The 20,256-nt window shown below is 39.9% G+C and overlaps 2 protein-coding genes across 14 annotated transcripts in view; both read right to left on the bottom strand.

Moving 5' to 3' along the window:
* Nfu1 (NFU1 iron-sulfur cluster scaffold) overlaps positions 1 to 7,926 on the bottom strand; it is a 43,349-nt gene extending 35,423 nt beyond the window's left edge. The window contains exons 1-2 of one of the 2 annotated variants that reach the window (XM_015479571.2): positions 7,713 to 7,926; positions 3,436 to 3,536 (exon numbers count right to left, since the gene is read on the bottom strand). In XM_015479571.2, coding sequence (XP_015335057.1) covers positions 3,436 to 3,536; positions 7,713 to 7,777 — 166 coding nt within the window. In that variant the 5' untranslated portion in view covers positions 7,778 to 7,926. Of the gene's footprint in view, positions 1 to 3,435; positions 3,537 to 7,675 lie in introns of both variants that reach the window. The other variant, XM_015479572.2, reaches the window with a different exon arrangement.
* Positions 7,927 to 11,076: 3,150 nt separating this feature from the next.
* Aak1 (AP2 associated kinase 1) overlaps positions 11,077 to 20,256 on the bottom strand; it is a 165,305-nt gene continuing 156,125 nt past the window's right edge. For all 12 annotated transcript variants that reach the window (XM_048804173.1, XM_048804177.1, XM_048804179.1 and 9 more), the window contains one exon: positions 11,077 to 18,045. In XM_048804173.1, the coding sequence (XP_048660130.1) occupies positions 16,916 to 18,045 (1,130 nt within the window). In that variant the 3' untranslated portion in view covers positions 11,077 to 16,915. The remainder of the gene's footprint in view (positions 18,046 to 20,256) is intronic.

Here is a 20,256-nt window from a genome sequence, read left to right as displayed (position 1 = left end):
GCTGGTACAAAGACCTCTCCACAGGTGTGGCTGTATACTGGACTGGTAGTCAGTGACAGGTAAGATCCAATTGCAACGGTACCAACCTAACGGGTAAGGACCATATGTACTATTGGACAACCTAAGGCAGGCACGGTCCCTAAGCCACATGCTTGTTGTTTAAACAGAGAGGGGGAGATGTTGAGAGCCACAGCTGAAGGGGCCCCAGCAAACTTCCAGCTGCCGGCTGATGATTGGCTCACAGCGGCCCCAGCAACATCTAGCTGATTGGCTCCTCTGCGGTGATGCTCATTGGGCTGTTTCCCTGCCCTTTCAGACCACGGAGCTGCTCACTGGGGGACTTTTTTGGCTCCGTCCACGTGACCCAGCCAATCGGCCTCAAGAGCAGGAGGATTGTGGGAGGTGGAGAGAGGCTTGTGTTGGAGAGAGAGGCTTGTGGGAAGCCGGTGGTGGCAGTTGGGGCTCTGAGGGTTTTTCCTGAGAGGCTGTTTTGTTTGGCGTGTGTGGTTCTAAAAATAAAGTTAGTTTCTTTTGACAAGTGGCTCCTGATTGTGCCCAGCCAGACTGCGGCAGGTATATACTCACAACTAAAATTCATTTAGGACAAATCATAAGCTGGGCATGGTGCTAAGCATTTTACATTTATTACATCCCTTAATCCTTACATCTTCTCAAGGAGGCACTATTCTTTTATTTTTTTAGTAATCAATGGACCTTTATTTTATTTGTTTATATGTGGTGCTGAGACTGGAACCCAGTGCCTCATACATGCTAAGGACGCACTCTATCACTCAGCTACCACCCCAGCCCCGACTCTATTCTTATTGTTTCTCTCTCTCTCTCTCTCTCTTTTTGTAACACTGGGGATTGAACCCAGCCTCACACGTGGTAGTCAAGAGCTCTACCACTGAGCTATATCTTCAGACCTATCCTATTCTATAAATGAGAAAATTAAAGCTAAAGGCCACTTAGGTCGTAAGTAATAGGGTCAGGATTCAAGGCTGGACAATATCCTAGCACTGACTCTCTTAACCAGTGTGCATACTGTCAATCCTTGTCTACCAAGAATGATAGGAAAATACATTTTAGATCAGTCTTCCTATTCGGTAATAATCTTCATACCATATATTTTAAGAGATAATAAAATTTTGAAAAGCAACAGTTTTATTTTAAATAGGAGAGAGATTAAATTTGGCAAAACATATGGTTGGTATCCCATGTTAAGCAAGCGCTCTACCACTGAGCTACATCCCAAGCCCAGAAGTGCTTTTTTAACTATTAGGGAGAAGATTCTAGTTTGATAGCCAAGAGTTATTTTTGTACCTCACTATACAGTTCCAGTAACTGATGTTGAACCACTTCCTATATGGAATAGATTTTCAAACTAAATTCTCACACATTTTTCTTAAGTCATTGTACTAATTAGACATCAACTGCTGACATGGCAACCAGGCAAATCCCAAAAAAAGAAAAATTAAAAAATTGAACCTCAATGTTTAAATACTTAATTTGAAATATTTATACCAGCAACCAAGACATTCCTCTTAAAAATCTGTTATCAAAGGATGATTTTTTCAAATGCAACATTAAAGAAGGGGTTGCCACCACTTTCTGTTAAATACAGGACAGCAAGGTTCTTTTAACCCTGGTTCTGAACCAACCATTTCTTGCAGTCTTAATAATTTATTGGTCACCCAAATCTCTGTATATATTAGGCACTCTACCAATATTTGAAGAATTAAATCTGGATTTATCCTACTCAATCCACTTGAATAAAACTATACCAACAGAAAGGAAAATTTCAGAAATACTTGAAAGTAAAAATTATAAATGTAGGGAAAAAGTCATTTAAGAGCATATTACATATATACATACATATACACACACATATTCTCAAGTAAAAATTATAAAAATTAAGATATCACCACAGAATTTTTACCTTTTGACAATGGACCAGTTATTCCAAAAGACTAATTTGAGTAGCTATTTAACAAAATCATTCCAATTACAGTCTAAATTTGGTTTAATTAGATATTTAAAAAATTACTCACATGCGAGTTACAACAGGATAGAGACTGATATAAAATATTTTTCCTCTTATGCTTGGTACTAAATAGGTACCTAAGTAGGTATAATCTCCTGCCAAACAGAGTGGTACTTGAAATCAACATCAATGACTAAAATCAGTGGGTTTCCTATTTCAGAGAAGTCTACATGACCAAGTAATTCAGTCCTACAAAACTTAAGTCCAATTAAACCATTTGTCCCATCATGTCAGATGTGGAATACCCATAAAAACTTTAAAATAATTACAACAATAAGAATATAATTACTATATAATATTAATAAAACTATATAAGTTCTAGAGTATTATTTTCAACCTCTTTTAATGTACCTGTGTCAACTTCATTGAAATATCTACAAAATTGAAAATTTGGGACTCAGTTGGTTAAGGTGATTTGATCTGTTGAGTTGCTCATTATTTATGTCTAAACTATGTGATAATTCAAGGAAACAGGTAAGCACTCCTCTTCTTGCTCCAGTCTATGAGGGGTAAGCTCCTACCCTGATTCAAGTAATATCCTTGAACCAGAGTCAGTCACACTCTAGAATATAATCATATGAGGGTGTTCAAGATAGTGATGGAAAGGGGAATAGGCTGAAGTCATATGCTTACAGCTTCATAATCACACAGATCCACATTTATACACACACACACACACACACACACACACACAATTTCTCTCTCTCCCCCAAGCTTTCCTAACATATTTCAAATTATTTTAAAATCCTATCTTCACACCTATTTCCCATACTAAAAAAATTAAAGGATATAATATCAGTAAGACTGTCAATAAAACCACAGTAATAAAGCAGAGGGTATAGCTCAGTGGTAGAGTGCCTGCTTAGCTTGTTAAAACCCTGGGGTTGGATCTCTAGCATCTCAAAGAACAAAAACAAAACAAAGCAAATGAACAGTCAAATAACCCTATATTCAATTAATTTTGAAAAAGAAAAACTACATTCAACATCCAATGTAAGAAGGTCTGAATAAAAGCCAAAAACTTACTGATTTTAGAGGTATTTGTGTCAAAATAAGGAAAGCAATATCTTAACTGACATATGATTCTTTCAAACACAAATCCATTTGTTAACTTCTTTATTACAATATTTTCATTTCAAAAGTCATTTATTGAGCAATCCATGCTCCAAAAGATGAGTTACACAAGACACTGAAACTTCACAAGTCTATTGGATAATGTTCTTTCAAATATTTGCAGTAAAGTGTGGTGTTATGATAGGAAAAGTAAAACACACTTTTTATAAGCCTTTGGATAGAAAATTTATAAATTCTTGTTTTTTATGACCCACAAATCCGAGTACAGTTCCATTAGTTTCTGAAATATGATTTGTTCTAAAAGAGTGAAATTTTACCTGTGTTACATAAGGCTGCAGGTAGTGGGAAGAGTGGTCTTCGTACAAATTGATGCAGAGGTTGTTTCTTAATGGTATATGCATTCATCATGTGACAGAATCTACATTTAAAAAAATTGTAAATGACATTTTATGAGATCTATAGTCAGTTTCTATTTACATAAAAGACATGTAAAATTTAAATATAAGTAGCAATAAAAATGATTAGAAAGTGAACTTTTCATTTTTCATCTATAACATATATCACCTACTTTGTCAAGTAATACAAACAATTCAAAAACAAATGAAAATCAAATGGAAATTCATAGCTTCAATCACTGGAAGTGCATAGGATAAAGTTAACATCCAGGTATAGAAACCAGAAATGTATCTATACATTTAAATATGTATATGATTTAAATCTGTAGCTGGGTGTGGTGGCCCACACCTATAATCCCAGCAGCTTGGGAGGCTGAGACAGGAGGATTGCCCAAAGCCAGCCTCAAGCAAAAGTGAGTCACTAAGCAACTCAGTGAGACCCTGTCTCCAAATAAAATACAAAATAGGGCTAGGGATGTTGCACAGTGATCAAGTGCCCCTGAGTTCAATCCCTAGTACCCCCTCCCCAAAAAATCTTTTGCCCGGGCTCAAGATGGAGTCAAAAAACTTTACAGGTTTTTAGCTGGATACAGTGGTGCATGCCTGTAATCCCAGCAACTCCTAAAGGCTGGGGCAGGAAGATCACAAGTTCAAGGCCAGCCTCAGCAATTTAGCGTGACCCTATTCAATTTAGTGAGACCCTGCCTCAAAATAAAAAATTCAAAGGGCTGGGGAATGTGGCTCAGTGGTTAATGCCCCTGGGTTCAATTCCTGGGAACAAAAAACAAGGGGGTGGGACTAGAAAAAACTATACGCTTTTAACTTTTTCTTGGAAAAAAATTAAACTAGGTAATAGAATCACATGGCTCAAAACTGATAAAGGAAAAAAGTATACACTATGAAAAATTTCCCTTTTTGTCCCCTATCACTTGTTATCTAGAAGTAAACTATATCACCTGTTAAGAATACAGGCTGAGGGTATAGCTCAGTGAGAAGTACCTGCCTAGCCTGGGTAAGGCCCTGGGTTTAATCCCCAGCATCACACACACACACACACACACACACACACACACACACACACAGTATAGGGTAAGTATCCTGAATTGGAAAATCTGAAATGCTCCACAATCTGAACTTCTTCTTCTTTTTTTTTTTAGTACAGGGGATTGAATCCAGGGTGCTCTATCATGGAGATATATCCCTAGCCCTTTTCATCCTGAGACATGGTCTCACTAAGTTGCTGAGGCCAGCCTCAAATTTACCGTCCTCCTGCCTCAGCCTCCCAAGTTGTTGTGACTACAGGGAAGCAAGCCCCACCATGCTCAGCCAAAACCTGAAACTTTCTGTGCATCAACATGACATTTTACCTCATCTGGTGGGTGACAGTCAAAATGCAGTCATGCTAAAAACATACAAAATTACCTTCAGGTTATGTGTATAAGGTATATATGAAACATAAAATGAATTTTGAATTTAGACTTCAAATATCACCAAGATATTTCATTATGTATATGTAGCTGTTACAAAACCCCAAACCTGAAACACTTCTGGTCCCAATTCTTCCCATTTCCTCCCCTCCTTCCTCCCCCTCTTCCCTTTCCTCTACTTTCTTCTATTTATTTACAGTTTTTTTTTAAGTCAGTGAATTATGGATATTCTGAAGGTGAAATTCCCTGTGGTATATTCATATATGTACAGAGGATAGTTTGGTCAGTTTCACTTCCACCATTCCTCCCTTTTCCCATCTCTCTTCCCTCCCCCTCAATTACCTTCTCTCTTTCTTCCTGTGGTCCCAAGCATTTTAAATATGAGGTACTTAACTTATATTTCAATACTTCAAAAAGTCTTAATAGAAAGTATACTATCAACCAGTTAAAATAAATAAATAAAGGTGTGAAAGGAAGATCAGTAGAAGAGAGGAGAGAGGGGGGAGGGAAGAGGAGAAAAGGGGAAAGGTCATGAGGACTGAAATTAAATTCCATGTGTGTATAATTATGTCAAAAGGAACCCAGATACTATGTATGAATGCTCTGATAAAAAAAAGTGTACTATCATTCTCCAAATTGCTGAAGCAGTCAACAATCTCTATATACTTTTTGATGGGCAACATTAATTCAATGTTGTAACTATACTTCACTCTGATAGAGAAGCTTATTTCACTCTAATAAAGAAGCATAAATTGGCTATTTTCATGGCTTTGACAAATTAAAAACAAGGGGATAAAAGAAGGCAGATACTAATGGAAAAGAAAAGGACACTTTAGTAGTAAAAAATTTAGGGTTGGGGTTGTAGCTCAGTGGTAGAGCACTTGTCTTGTATGTGTAAGGCACTGATTTGATCCTCAGCACCACATCAAAATAAAGATACTGTGTCCATGTATAACTAAAAAAATTATTATTAAAAAAATTTTAGAACATGTTGCAAGTTTTACTTTAAAATATTATGGCTATCTATTACGATTGTCCTTTCATAGGTTCTACTGAAAAATTTTAACCACAGGGGTCACTTTCATGAACATACACAGGATCACCTTTTCAAAAACAGGTTTCTCCGGGTATTTTTCACACAAATAGGAAGAAGTAACAAACAGGGGCTGCACTTCATTTTTCCCTTATAAAACCAGAATTTGCTTGTCATAAAGAGTGAGCACCAAGTAAGTCGAATACAAATAACCTAAATTTCTTCCTACCTTCAGTGATCTTTAAGTGCCATATAAAAGCAAAAAAATGCTTTACTGGAAGGTTGTGGACCTATTACCCATGGAGAGTTTCTTTAGGAACCACTCAAGAGATAAAAGGACTGACACTGAGGGTTCAGGAGAACAAAATAAGCATTAGTGACATCATGGAAACAACAGTAAATGGGGAACCAAGGAACCTGTTGAAGGCCTGTCACACTCCATGGTAACTCCAAAGGCTTTAACAAGGTTTGTCACCATACTGAACTATAGGACCATTACAACACTCATGACTTTCTCATTATTTGCTAGTATGTCCTTCTTACTAAACTACAAACTTATTAAGGAAAGAAACTGTTTTCATTTTATGTCCTCAGCTGCAAACACTATGGCCCCTGTTCCTCATTTCAAAAATGAGATTAATATTCACAGCTACCTTATAAAGACTGGGTACCATCCATATCATGCAAGTAAAGTGTTTAAGCCAGTGCCAAGCCATACAATAAATGCTCAATAAACGGTACTACTGTTATCATGTCAATTGTTTGTAATTACATAATTATTATTGGTATAATTCATCAAATGAATTATTATGAGTTTAAATCTCCCTATGAATATGCGGGAATTCGAAAATGGACTGGAGATCAGTATTTCTCTTCCTTCAACTCTGAGAAGAGGCAGTGGAGTGGATAAATCAGAAGCATGTTTTGACTGAGACAGGTTTAAAATCCAAAAAAAATAAAGCAGGGGTGAACTAAGTTATTCAAGAAAGATATCAAAAACATATGGGGTACAGAAAAGGGGTAACTAATTAAAAAAGTGTTCTGGAAAACATTATTTTTAAGAAATGCGTTTAAGCTTTATGAGCATCATTAATACTAAAACGTCTAATACTCAGAAGGTCAAATTCTGTTAGGCCTTTTTCCCCAGAAGTGAGGTCCGACATCTACATAAATCCCATCCATGTTGACAGATGTGTCTGGGAAGTGAAACTCAAAGGCAGGGTTCAGGGAAGAGGGAGAAACAAGGCAACAGAGTGGGCTGAAGTAGTGGTGGTGGTAGCAGAATCAGGGGTCTGCATTCTCCTCGGAGTTCCTTCCCTTACAAGCTGTGCCACCTTTCTAGGCCTCGCTGGGAAAGTGAGGAAATGAAACAGTACTTTCTTCCCTTCGTGTGACATTCCGATTTTGTGTTTAAGAAAGAGAAGGGAATGAATGCACATGGTGGAATACGACTTAAAGCCAGCTCCTCTATACTGTGTCTACAGTCGGTCTCTCGAGTCTCCCCCAGACACCTGGCCGAGGTTTCGCAGGCTGCCCGAACCACAGGTGCGGAGCTGCCTCACCGACAGCCACGGGTCTTCCGGCTGAACCCCCGACCGACCGCGGCGACCTGGGTGGATCCAGGGGCTCCATCGGATGTGCTACCCGCCTCTCCTAGAGAGAGGGTTGGCGAGGCAGTGACCGGTCCGCCAGCTAAACCCACCAGCACTCCAATTCGGAGCTTCGGGGCCGTCACCTACCGCCTGCGCCGCCCGGCGGCAGCAGCCGCAAAACTCCAGGCCAGCCGCACGGCCGTCGCCATCATCTTAGTCCTTCAATGCGCAGTCGCAGAGGCCTTGCTCCCTCGCCGCGCCCCCAAAGCTCTGCGCAGGCGCAAACCGACCGGGAGCTGGGCTGGCACCTAGAAGAGCGCACCCGACAGGCCGTGGGCGGCGCTTGTGCGAGTGAGAGCTGCGGGCTTTCACTTGGTCCTTTGCACCTGTTGCCTACCTACAGCATAAGCCCGAACCAGGCGGTGTCCAGTAGAAAGTTTTGCTAAGCATGCGCGGGCGCCTTCTAAGGCACGTACTTCGCACGCATGCCCAGAAACGTACTTTCCTGTTCTTTCTGGTAGCTTTTCTGGCCCTGGCCCAGCAGTTAAAATGCTACTCCTCACCAACCCCCAAACCTGCCCCATTCCTTCTTTTAGCACCCTGCTAGCCCTCTGGGCCTAGCACAGTGACCGTCCCCAAAGACTCCAGAGCATCCTTTCTGATTGGTGTCTCGCCTTTCTGCTGCCCTTCTGTGGTAGGCCTGATGACCTGTTTTAACCCTCTAGTTAGGTGGGGCTTGTGGACCCACCACTTGGTCATCTTGAATCAGTTCATACACGGGACCCAGCTAGTGTAGTGCTATCCTTCGCTGGATAAATATGAGTGTTGACTAATTTCGAAAGCAAACTACAAAAACCTATTAAGTACTCTTCCAGGCCTTCCTGGGGTATTCGGTTTTCTGAAGTGTGGACGGGGGTGGTGGGGCATGGGAACTGCCTTATTAAATTCCGGGCCCCACTTTAGACCTCAGAGTCAAAATTTCTATAGGTGGGACCTAGTCATCTATTTTTAACAAGAGCCCCAGGTGATTTCTGGTGCAGGCTGAGATTTGAGAACTGTTCTTGGAAGGTTGTTAGAGTGCTGTTTTCTAGAATGGAATCAGCAGGCCTGTGGTTGAACAGGTAACAGCAGAATCTGTCCCAAAGTATGAGTGATCTGAGGAGTGGATGGGGAGATGTCAGTCTGTGGAGCTTCCACGGGGAAGGTGGAGAGGCTGGGCCAGAGAAACCTTGTATGGCAACATTATTGTTTCACCCAGAGGTGGATGAAGGTCTCAAGAGGCAGATTAGACAAAAGACAACAAATATACTGTGATGATCACTCTAATTACTTATAGCCCTTTCTACACTGCCTTTGTTTTCTTGGTTAAGAGACAGAAAGAGGGAAAAAGCAACCACAAAATCTCATTCCTCTTGCATTTTTTCTTTTTTTTTTTTAAAGGAACTGGGAATTGAACCCAGGGCCTTGAGCATTTATGCACTCTACCACTGATGACAGACCCAGGATGTTCCTCATTTTCAAATAATCTGGAATACATATTTTAAAAGCAAAATTCCTACTTCAGTATTACTCCTCTGAATAATAATTGCTCTGCAAGCTGTGTAGCTCCCTATTTTGAACCAGCATTAATTTTATTATGGGCAAGGAACCAACATTAACTAAACTTCTGTTTATTCAGATTTCATTGTATTCTTTTTCTTCTCTGGAATCCACTTGGGATACTTTTTTTTCTTCTAGTCTCTTCTGGCCTGTTGGAGTTTCCGACTTTTCTTCGGGTTTAATTTATTTATTTATTTATTTATTTTTTGGTACTGGGTGCTCTACAACTGAGCCATATCCCCTGCCTTTTGAGACTAGGTCTGGTTAAATTGTGGAGGCCTAGCCTCGAACTTGTGATCCTATTACCCCAGCCTCCCAAGTCTGGGGATTATAGGTGCATGTGCACACTGCCATGGGCAAGACTTTCTTTAGTTTTGATGATTAACAGTCTTGAGGGATGCTAGTCAGGTACTGTACTTTGTAGAATATCCCTTAATTGGGGTTTGTTTAATGTTCTCCTCTTGGTTAGAATGGGGTAAAGGCATTTGGGGAGGATGTCTACAGAGCCGAGAGCCCTTCTCATCACAGGTACACACTTTGGCATAATTTTTCACTGGCAGTGTTACTCTTGATCATCTGGCAGAGGTGGTGTATGTCAGGGTTTTCCACTGAGAAGTTACTCCCCAATTCCTGTCCGTATGTTCCTTTTGGGAAGCATGTCCCACATTCAAAGTATTTAGAATTAAATTCCAGTTGTGTAGTGGGGAATGTACCTAAATTAGTTGAAATTTTGTTAGGTTTGTCTTTTTTCATTTATTCAATAATCATTTTAATATTAGTGGAGGCTTATAGCTATTGACTTTATACCTTATAATTTCATACCATGGCATTTATTTTATTGCTCAACTTGTTCTTTGACCTCGGGAGTTCTTTCAGATTGGTTCTTATGTCCCTATGTCTTTCATTTTATTTTAAAGTACTTCTTTTACTTTCTGGCACTATAATTACACCATGTTCCTGGTTCATCTCATTCATTTCCTGTTCTAGCCCTCAAATCAGTCATTTCTCCTGGGAGACCTGGCTCATTTGAACCTGGGCATTTAGAAACCACAAATTGGGTGGTAGGTATGTGTGGAATCCATGTACTTTTCATCATCTTATTCCTTCACCTTCATTTGCTCCCTCTCTAGACTTTCTCCTTCTCCCCTAAGCCCAGCTACTTGAGCATTCAACCGTGCTCAAAGGGTTTCGCTCATCAACCCTTCTTGGTCCATGTGCCCCACTGACAGTCTTATTAGTATTCTCTTTCCGTTTTTATTCAGTCTCTAGTATAGCTGCATTTTCAAAAAAAGTTGGCAACTATGGTCTTATTGAACCAAAATAGATTGTTTTCCTGGATCTTTGAACACCATCCCTGTGAACACAACTTATAACTAGCTCTCTCTGAATCATGTTAAGCTCAAGTTCAGTTAGATAGCACTGTTATTTTTTTTAATTTGAGGAGGAAATAGGCAAGCAGGTTCTCCATCACAGTGTAGATTTTTAAAATTCCTAGCTTTATTTCTGTAAGACTTTTCTCTATGTTAATGCTATGTTTCTCTATGTTATTTTCCTCCTTTAGGAATACTAAAAATTTATTAGTAGGTTTGGGAATGTAGCTCAGCAGTAGAGTGATTGCTTAGTATGCATAAGACCCAGGACAAACCGGGGGGGAAAAAAATATCACTAGGCTTTTTAGTAGGGCAAGATGGCTGTGGATCCCTCCAATCACACGAAGATCTCACTTAAGAAAAAACACAGGGGCTGGGGATGTGGCTCAAGTGGTGGCGTGCTCGCCTGGCATGCGTGCGGCCCGGGTTTGATCCTCAGCACCACATACAAAAACAGGGATGTTGTGTCCGCCGAAAACTAAAAAATAAATATTGAAATTCTCTCTCTCTTAAAAAAAAAAAGAAAAAACACAAAGTATAAGTCATTTCATTAGGTTCATTTTAATAAAGTTTCCAACTCAATTATTTTTAAAAACTATCAGATACATGAGATAGATCACACCAAGAGTGCAACAACATAAATCCAATAGTCTGCAAATAAGAGGTATTGTGAGAACTGTTAAAATTGACATTGTGGTCTTTCCCCTTCCTTTCCCTTGTTCACAGTCTTTGAGACTGTTTGCACTTTGTTTTCTGATGCTTGATGACCTCAATACTCCTTAGAGAGGGGTAGACGTTCTTATTCTGTCAACTCCAAATACTGTCAGTGGAGGGAGTTCAGCTTTTCTCCATGGAACGAACATGGTCCTTGGCCTTTATTAAATTTGTTTTCTATTCCCTAGAAACTGATATTTAATGTTCCCTCAGAGTAATGTCTTGCAAGTCTTGCAGTGTCTGGTCACTACTGTCACTACTCACAAGTTCTTAGGATAAGCCCTACTGAATCTTACTTTGGAGATGAGATGATGCTTATTTGGGAAGGAGGCTAAGGCAATGAATGCCAATTTTCTTCACTTCTACTGAGAACAACTTCAGTTCTAACTTTGAGAGTTTGGGGCAAAGGGAGCTGAATTTACTTGTGCCAGATATCGACGATCACTTCTCAGTATTCTTTGGATGCCGTTAAGGGCCATAATTAACACCATGGAAGAAAGCATAGAATGTACATATATGTACACACACAGACCCACACTCCATTCACACTCCTCTACCAGAACTCTTTGGTAGACTCAGAGAATACAACTGACTCGCCCTTTCTGAGTGAAAAGGTTGCATTGTGTCCCTTCCCTTCCAAAGTCTAACCCATTCCACTTATTTTTGGTCCATGCTGGGTATTGAACCCAGGCCCTTGCTACCACTGAGCTACACCTCCATTCCTCCCACATCTTACTTTAACTGATGTTGGTAAAGCCTATTTCTGCAATTCCTTGCCAAAAGGAATCAGATTTTTTCCCCCCAGTACTGAACATTGAAGCCAGGGCTTCATGCATACTAGAAAAGTGCTCTAGCAGTAAATTACAGCTCCAGCCCTTTTTAGTTTTTGAGACAGGGTTTCACTAAGCTGCCCAGGCTGGCCCTGGAACTTGTGATCTTCCTGCCTCAGCCTCCCAAACAGATGGGATTATAAGTGTGTGCCACCATGTTTGGCTTCAAACAGATTCTTAAACATGTATAGCTGGTACTAGTACAATGCAATGAGGTAACCCTGACATGATTTCAAGAACATTGTTAGTATAAACTCAAAACTGTGTCACACATAGAGATTGCTGGGTTATGAGAATATTGGACTAAGCCACATATAGTTAACATTTAACCACTTCTGCCGGCTGTTCTGGAGTCCTTTCACACATAAACTGGTTCCTGCATTCTGAAGCATTGTGGGCCACAAAAGATCAAGGTGGAGATCAAGGTCATATCTCTACAGAATAAGGCTGGAGTCCTGCCAACTCTCCTTATAGTCTAAGAGAAATGGGTAAGGTCAGTCATTTCATTGTTATTGGTGACAATCTCACAGGCTGGGCTGAAACTTACAAAACTATTTATAGTAGTTCCAAGGGAAGCAACTAAATGTTAACATGGTCATTCAACCACATCTCTCATCATCCGCTTATTCACATGGTCAAAACAGGGGAATGTCAATTGAAGAAATGAAGTGGGAATAAGAACAAGATAGGTGAGCCAGGAAGATTTCCAGGGACAGAACAAAAACAATTTCCAACCAGATATTTTTTTATTATATTTTAAGTATTATGAAATTCTTCCTTTAGTGAAGTTTTCATTAACAAGTTTTTAAGTGTTCTGGTGGTTTAAAAAACAACAAAACAAGTATTAGTTGACAGGGACAAGGAAAAACTAAGGATTCAAATTGTACGATGCCATTTAAAATCTTCGATGTTCACTCCTTCAGGCAAGGACTGAAGACCAGAACTCAAGATGGTTGTGGACATTAACAAGGGGCTCCTGCCTCCTGCAGTCTCCTGCAACTCTCTTAGGTAACTTTTCTCATCAAAATAATTTGGCTTCCAGGTTTTTCAATAAAACTGCTATGAGACCAGCAACCATTTCTGAGTTGACTGGGATGTATTCTTCAATTTCCATTCCAATGAACATAGAAGAGACCCAAATTACTCCATTTTAAGTTGTTTCTTTCCTGCTCAGGAGAACTTTGGGTCTCACCCTTCTCTAATTTCCTATAATAAAATTTCCTATTTGATATAATGCATACATATTATGTAATTTGATATGTTTTTATTGCTTAAGGAAAAAATACAGAATTCCTATCATCACATTACCCTGGTGATTATACTTAAATGTGCTTTCTTTATGCATCAGCAAAATGTCCACCAAGCAGTTGAAAACACAGACATGCATATATTCTAAAATGTACTAAATAAATAATGGGCCAGAAAAGTATTAGTATCCTTCTTGAAAGTTGAGAAAAAGAGATCTTGGTTGCCGAACTCGGATACAACACCGGCCAGTAAACACATACATACTAGTCTGCACATGAGATTTTCTACTTGATAATGAGCCCAAACCAAAACAGGGTTTATGACCTACATTTCCTTAGGTCTTGCTGAGCATCTGCTTCAGCATAAAATTCTGTTCACTTCATTTTCCAATCTAACCATGAGGTTTGGAGCTAAAGGCTGTCAAGCCCAAGAAACTGGTGAAGTAAAACTTCAGTAATTCAATAGTGCCTGCTAGTCAATTAACAGGTGTTCTTTAAGAGGTCATCAATAAATGTTGTGGCTTAATGCATTGTCTAAAAATGTCCTGGTTCATTGTTTTTCACTGCAATGAAAGGTCAACAATTCCTATATCAAATGTGTAATGCAAACAACATACAACACAAACTAAAACAAGAAAGTGCAGTACTTTGTTGACTATATATTTTCTTTTTCCTCTTTAATATTAAATTGCTGCAGTCTAGTTATTGGAAACATGCATTTGCTACTAATTCATAACACACTGAACACTCCTGATTTCCCTTAAAAAGGGTATTTTCCAGATTTCCAGATATAGGATGGCCTCTGGCAAGGCCACCTAATCTTTGATGCATTTACTCTTTGCCATCCAAAAGTAACCAGTGAAAAGTGAATAAAACCCTACCATAGTATTCAGAATCCACCAATTATTAACTTGTAATTAATGTAATCCACAAGTCAAAATTTCTTCATGCATCAATGAATAAGAAAAAAGTAATTTGCATGTGGTTACATTCATTTTCCTATTTGAAGAAGGCATGTAGTTTCCACCCATGTGGGTCTACAGCAAACATGAAAAAGAGCAAATCTATCCTTCAAAAAACAATTCAACTACATAATAAAATTACCATGATTTTATTCTGATTTGTACCTTGAGAATTAAAATGGCCACTTGATTAGGAGGAAGTGATCAAATAAACAAAGGAATAACATTTGCAGGGCTGAGGTAATCCTGAATATTTGGAAGAATGAGTTAGAATGACCTCTAACTTTAAAAGAGTTGTTGTCTTTTTTCCCCCCTCTTCTTTTCTTTTTTTTTCCTTTCTTTTTTTAAAAATAAAGACAGGTCTCTCTATGTTGCCCAGGCTGGCTTTGAACTCCTGGGCTCAAGCAATCTTCCTGCCTCAAACTCCCCAGTAGCTGAGACTTGAGGTGCACACCACTATGCCAGGCAAGTAGGTTTTTTCAGATAAGAACTCTCTGAATATTCCTATCCTCCTAGCTCATGCCTTTGAGGGCTTCACTTGATAACTACCATAGGAAAAGTTTGTGGTGCAAAGTTCCATGTGCATTAACCAAAGCTATTCAATGGAAATACAATTTTGCACACATTGTTACATTAGGGGAGGGACAGAAATAATAATTGTGAGAAGGCAAATTCTTAAAACTGAACACTTAGCATCCATTAAAGTGAAAGACAGGTTTCTGGCCACAGTTAAGACCTCAGTCGAAAAATCATCGATAGTAGCCCTAACACAGTGCCAATTATTTCTCTTTTAACATGGATATTTGAAATAGGTGGAGACTAAGAAAACAAAAAGTGTTTTAAAGGAGTTGTTCTTATTTTATTATCAAGATTTTGAATTTGAATTTTTTCATGATGTGGATCAAACTTGGGGTTTTGGCATACTAAGAATATGTTCTACCACCGAGGTATACACCTCCACCTCCTTGAAAGAATAGCACACCTAATCAACCGCAGTAGAACTTGGCATTTAGGCTTGATTCTTGAATGAACTTCCAATAATTTGTAAATCACTAATCTAGGTTGGTACACAACTCTCCAAGTTTCTCCAGTAGTGGAGAAATCACTAACATTTACTAGAAGTTTTAGGAAGCTCTCAGGTTGAAACTGATGCAGAGACTCTTTCCATTAAATTGGGCTTCCTCAGCAGAAATCTTCCCATTGAGACAAAGGTTTTAAGGCACTAAAAATAAATGGTATGAAAAAAGCTAAGAATGAGTCAGATCTTTCCAGAAATAAAAGATACTTCCAAAAACATAATCCAGTCACCTGTCTGCCCTACTTTAACATCTAAAGAGAATAGAGAATTTAGTTTTCATAGCTAGCTAATTCAGCTTTTTCATTCTCCCAAATTTATTTACATGTCCCAGGTTCATATTTCCTCAAGAGGTAGTGGAGAGAGATAAGGATTTGTGGGGGAAGGGGAAACAAGCAAACTAATTTTGTATCCTAGTCTAGAGATTAATGAATTCCATAATGACAGCACTGAGTCCAAGCTACCCAGTGGCTGGAATTGTAACAAGGCACTCCTTTCTACTGTTGTGAGGGGAAAACATATACTTAAAAAATTAAATTTTCACAAGCAGGTAAAGGAAATTTGTTAAAAGCACAGAGCAAATTCTGGAAAAAAAACAATCCACTCTGAACCTCAGTTCCAGCAAGATTTCCCTACATCTTCCAATGGATACAATTTTGCCATGATAAAAAAACAAAACAAAACTAAATAAAAACAGGGTTCAAGTTGGTTAGGTCAGCAGGCAAATGGGAGTAAGGGTGATCTGATTGTGGAGGTAGGCATGGTGGGATAGGATTAACCTAGAGGAAAAATGTTTCTGATGCTTGTGCATGTGTGTGTGTGTGCGTGTGTGTGTGCGCCTGTGCATCCATACCAATTTAAAAAGTGTGGGAAGGCCCTGCTCACATGATTAGAATGAGCACAGTTTTCCCATCTGCGTGCATTTCTACATAGGAAAGGATCTGATGCACATCACACACCCACAGACACACGTGAGGGCCATCCTGGCTTGAACACAGACTCAGAAACAGATCCACAGAATCCTTCAAGAGCTGCTGGTTCTACAGGAATGATTAGTAGCTGCAAGATTATACTTCCTCTTGACATGCAGGATTTTTATATTGCTCTTTTCTAGAAATCTCCCTTTTCCAAGAGTATTAAGTCCTGGAGGGATTAATCTTGACTCTTCAATGGACATGACTCAGAAGAGGAGTTACAGGAATTAATACTAGTAATAATATGGCCCCTGGGGTTGGGGTAAAATATTCCTGGATTAAAACAGTTTTGCAGGGATGGAGGGAGAAGCAGAGTTCTGGGTGGAAGTGGAAGGCCTCTAGGAAGGAAATTGAAGTGTGTGAAAGTCTAGAAATCAATAAAAACAAAATAAAGCATAACTTAGAAGGGCTTCAACCAAGTGTCACTACAACTGAGTTTGTTGAGTTGAAGAGACTCTGCTCTGATGCAGGGGATAGAAATAACTGATACTATTTCTTCTTAAAAAGGCTCAGCTGGGAGTGGTGTGGTGATATTTGTGGGGTGGAGCAGAGGCGGAGGCCTAGGCTCAGGTACTGCTCCTAAGGTTTTTGCTTGCCTGCTTTTGAAGGAAAGGGTGCTAAAGCAAAAGGATCAGCAGCTGGTAGTTCCGTAGTCCTGGAGGAAAGGGATGTGATGGAAACAGAGCCTGCTATTGACTGCTTGTTGGTTTGGGAAACAATTTTGTATGCAGCAATTGGCTGGGCTTCTGGGCTTGGCTCATCTTCTGGGCTATAGTGACGGGAATATTTGGATAAAGACTGGGGGCGGAATGGTTTGCCAGCCATAGGGCCTGAGACAGCTTCTTTCTGGGGCAGAGGTCCTTTGCTTCTGTCATTGGGCTGGCCCCCAGATTCCAGGGAGGTTTCCCTGGGAGAGATGCTGTCAAGATGGTCTACTGCTTTGACAGAATGGGAGGGGTGGTTAGACTGTTGTACAAAACCAGCTATGGAATACTGAGTTTGGACAGAGCTGTACACTGCTCTTTCAAGGCCTGAGAGCAGAGGGACATCACCTGTCTGGCTGAGGAGACTGGTCTGTGCAGGTGGTTCCTGAGAGGAGCTCTGGATAAGTGGTAACTCCTCCATGCTTTTCTTCTTGGTAAAAGGAGCTCTCAAGAACACATCTACCTCCTCTGGCTGGGAAGGAGCCACACTGCCTTTGGAGACAAATGGCGCTTTGGAGAAAATGTCCATGTCATCAGCTAGAACTCTTGAGCTCCTGAAGGGGGCTGTGGCGAAGACATCTGGCTCACTAAAACCATCGGTGGCTGGCTGCGTAAGGGTTTGGAACTGGTTCTTTCTTCCACTTTGCATTGCTTTTGCTTGCTCAGCAGAGATTTCAGTTGAAGCAAATGCAACGGCTCCTCCTGGCTTCCCCTGGGACGGCTTGCAGCTTTCATCCTCCTCTTCAGACTCCATAAGGAGAGGTCGAGACCCACTGCAGTCTAGCATGTCTCCCTCCAGGTCAGTCCCCTCCTCTTCACTGCTGTGGAAAGAGCTGTTGCTTGAAGGGCCATCTCTGGCTAAATAGTCAGATTCTAAGTTGTTCTGAGTCTTTGAGCCAGGTACTCTGGAGGGGTCTGGATACAGGGGAAGGCCTTCAATGCCCGCTGATTCTTTAAAGTGCTCTACAGTAATTACAGGACAGGGATTGGGCTCTCTCTGGAGACCTAGAAAAGCATAAAATGCAGAATTAACAAGTAGGTCAGTTCAACTGTTTTTGGAACATTTAATAGTCAACCCGCGGCAGAAACATTGTGGGAACAAATAAAAGGTGTTGAAAATGGAAAAGGAAAAAACAGAAAAAAAAAGTCAGGCAAGGAAACTGCACACAGACTGGAACACAACCAATCACTATCTCACATTTTGGAACATGATAGGCACAATGTGCAGGAAAGGAGATGAAGATGTTAGGCACACAGACATTCAGCATAACTACGCAATGCTCCTACTCGCGGGGCCAGGCACAGACACCTGCTCTACCTGGCACTGGCTCATCATGGAATGAAAACAAACCCAGTCACTCATCTCCACATATGCCATGAAAGTTTTGGATTATGTAGAAACACTGTCTGGGGATGAACTCAAGTTAGGATCTGTCATGTGGTCATCTGCTCCACATGCAGAGGGACAGACCCTCGGAAAATCAGCCCAGCATGGCTGCTCAGTAGGTGCAAGTTTACTTGGTGATTCACATCACCAGCACTACTAAAGAGCACTGGGGTGCCCAGATCAAAACAACTGAAGGTACTTTCTAAACAGAGGATACAGAATTAAAATCATACTAAATAAAATCACCTTCAGCTGGAGTTGCTCTGGAATTTTGTTTTCAGTCTTCTGAGTTAGCAAAGACCTCCTCTGCTTAAATGAATCCATCATTAAGTTCTTTAAGCAGAAGGAGTAAAATGCATGGGTAATTATGGAATCTTAGCAAACTGCTAAAGGCTAGTCTATGCCTATCTAGGTAGAGGTGCCTCAGGGTGCTCTGGCTTTTGAAATCAAATAGACAATTATCAGAATGCAAGAGAGCTTACCTTCCAAGAAATATTAGCAGGTTAGAAGTATGTCATTGGGCACATGTTAGCAAGAGGGCAGGAAAAAGGCATATGTAACTAAGCAAGAAGAATCCAGAGAAAGGACGGTTGGGGCAGGGTAAAGGTATCATCATCGTGGGCTCAATAAAGAGACACCATTGGAGTTTCCCAACCCACCAGGATAAGAATGTTAGGTACAATGATTTGGAGTCATAGATGACTCAGGACTCCTATACAGATGGAATTCAATTATCCCCTCCCACACAGGCCCTCTCCCCTTCTATGAAAACCATTAGCTTGCAGAAATTTCTGCTAAAAATTATCCCCTTCTCAAGTTTCTGCTTGAATTAAGCACACGGAACACAGCAGAAGAGGCATCAAAATTAGTTTATTGGGAAACCAGTCACTTAGACATTACATTGTAAAGAGAATGTAGAGAGAGGTCTGAACATTTTATAAGATACTATACAAAAATACTATGTTTCTCTGAATCCTATAACTTTTTAGCAGTGCTTTCTTTTTAAACAGTTCTGACCTTAAGTATTATTTTTTTCCAGGAACAAAAAGTATTTTTTTCCACTCACTTTTATTTTCCTTTCTATCTGTATGAATGTATTTAGTCAATTACAAATTTGAAATTTAAGTGCTGGTGCTAAGTAACTTTCGGAACAGTCTTTGAAGATTATGTTTTTGAAGAGAATAAATTTTTCCTTGTATTAGAACTCGAAGATGTGCAGTTACATGGTGGTATGAAGGCATCAGTTAGCTGTTAGGAGATAAATAGGATAACTTTTCCCTTCCAAGATATGTGGGAAAGACACAGTCCTAATTCTCAGGCAAGTATATTGATATATTGTCTCAGCAACACCCAAGCAACAATTTCTGAAGGGAAAAATATTTTTTCCAAAATGAAAATCACCAAGCCTTAAAGAGACACAAGAGACCCCTAAAAACCTTAAATCACTTCCTTGCACAGCAACAGCTGGAAAAACTTTCATTTGCCAAAATTAAGGTATAATTTTTCATCTTCCAAAACTATTCTGAAAGCTGACACTGTCATATTGATTCTGCAGGAAAGCAAAATATCTTTTAGAGATTAAAGAAAGAGTGGGCAGAATTTAGTCAAGCCAATGACTAATTCGGGCATCATCTAAATCAAGAATCAAAATGAACACTATTAATTCCAGCTACTTGGGAGGCTGAGGCAGTAGGATCACAAGTTCAAGGCTAGCCTCAGCAACTTAATAAGATCCCATCTAAATAAATAAGGACCAGGGATGTAGCTCAATGGTAGAGTGCCCATGAATTCAATCCCCTGTACTGCAAAAGAATTGGGGGGGGGGGGGG

Source organism: Marmota marmota, unplaced genomic scaffold (assembly GCF_001458135.2).
Source record: "Marmota marmota marmota unplaced genomic scaffold, marMar, whole genome shotgun sequence".
Taxonomy (NCBI): Eukaryota; Metazoa; Chordata; class Mammalia; order Rodentia; family Sciuridae; genus Marmota; species Marmota marmota.
Note: the sequence above shows the minus strand (reverse complement) of the source record. Positions and strands in the feature narration are given on the sequence as shown.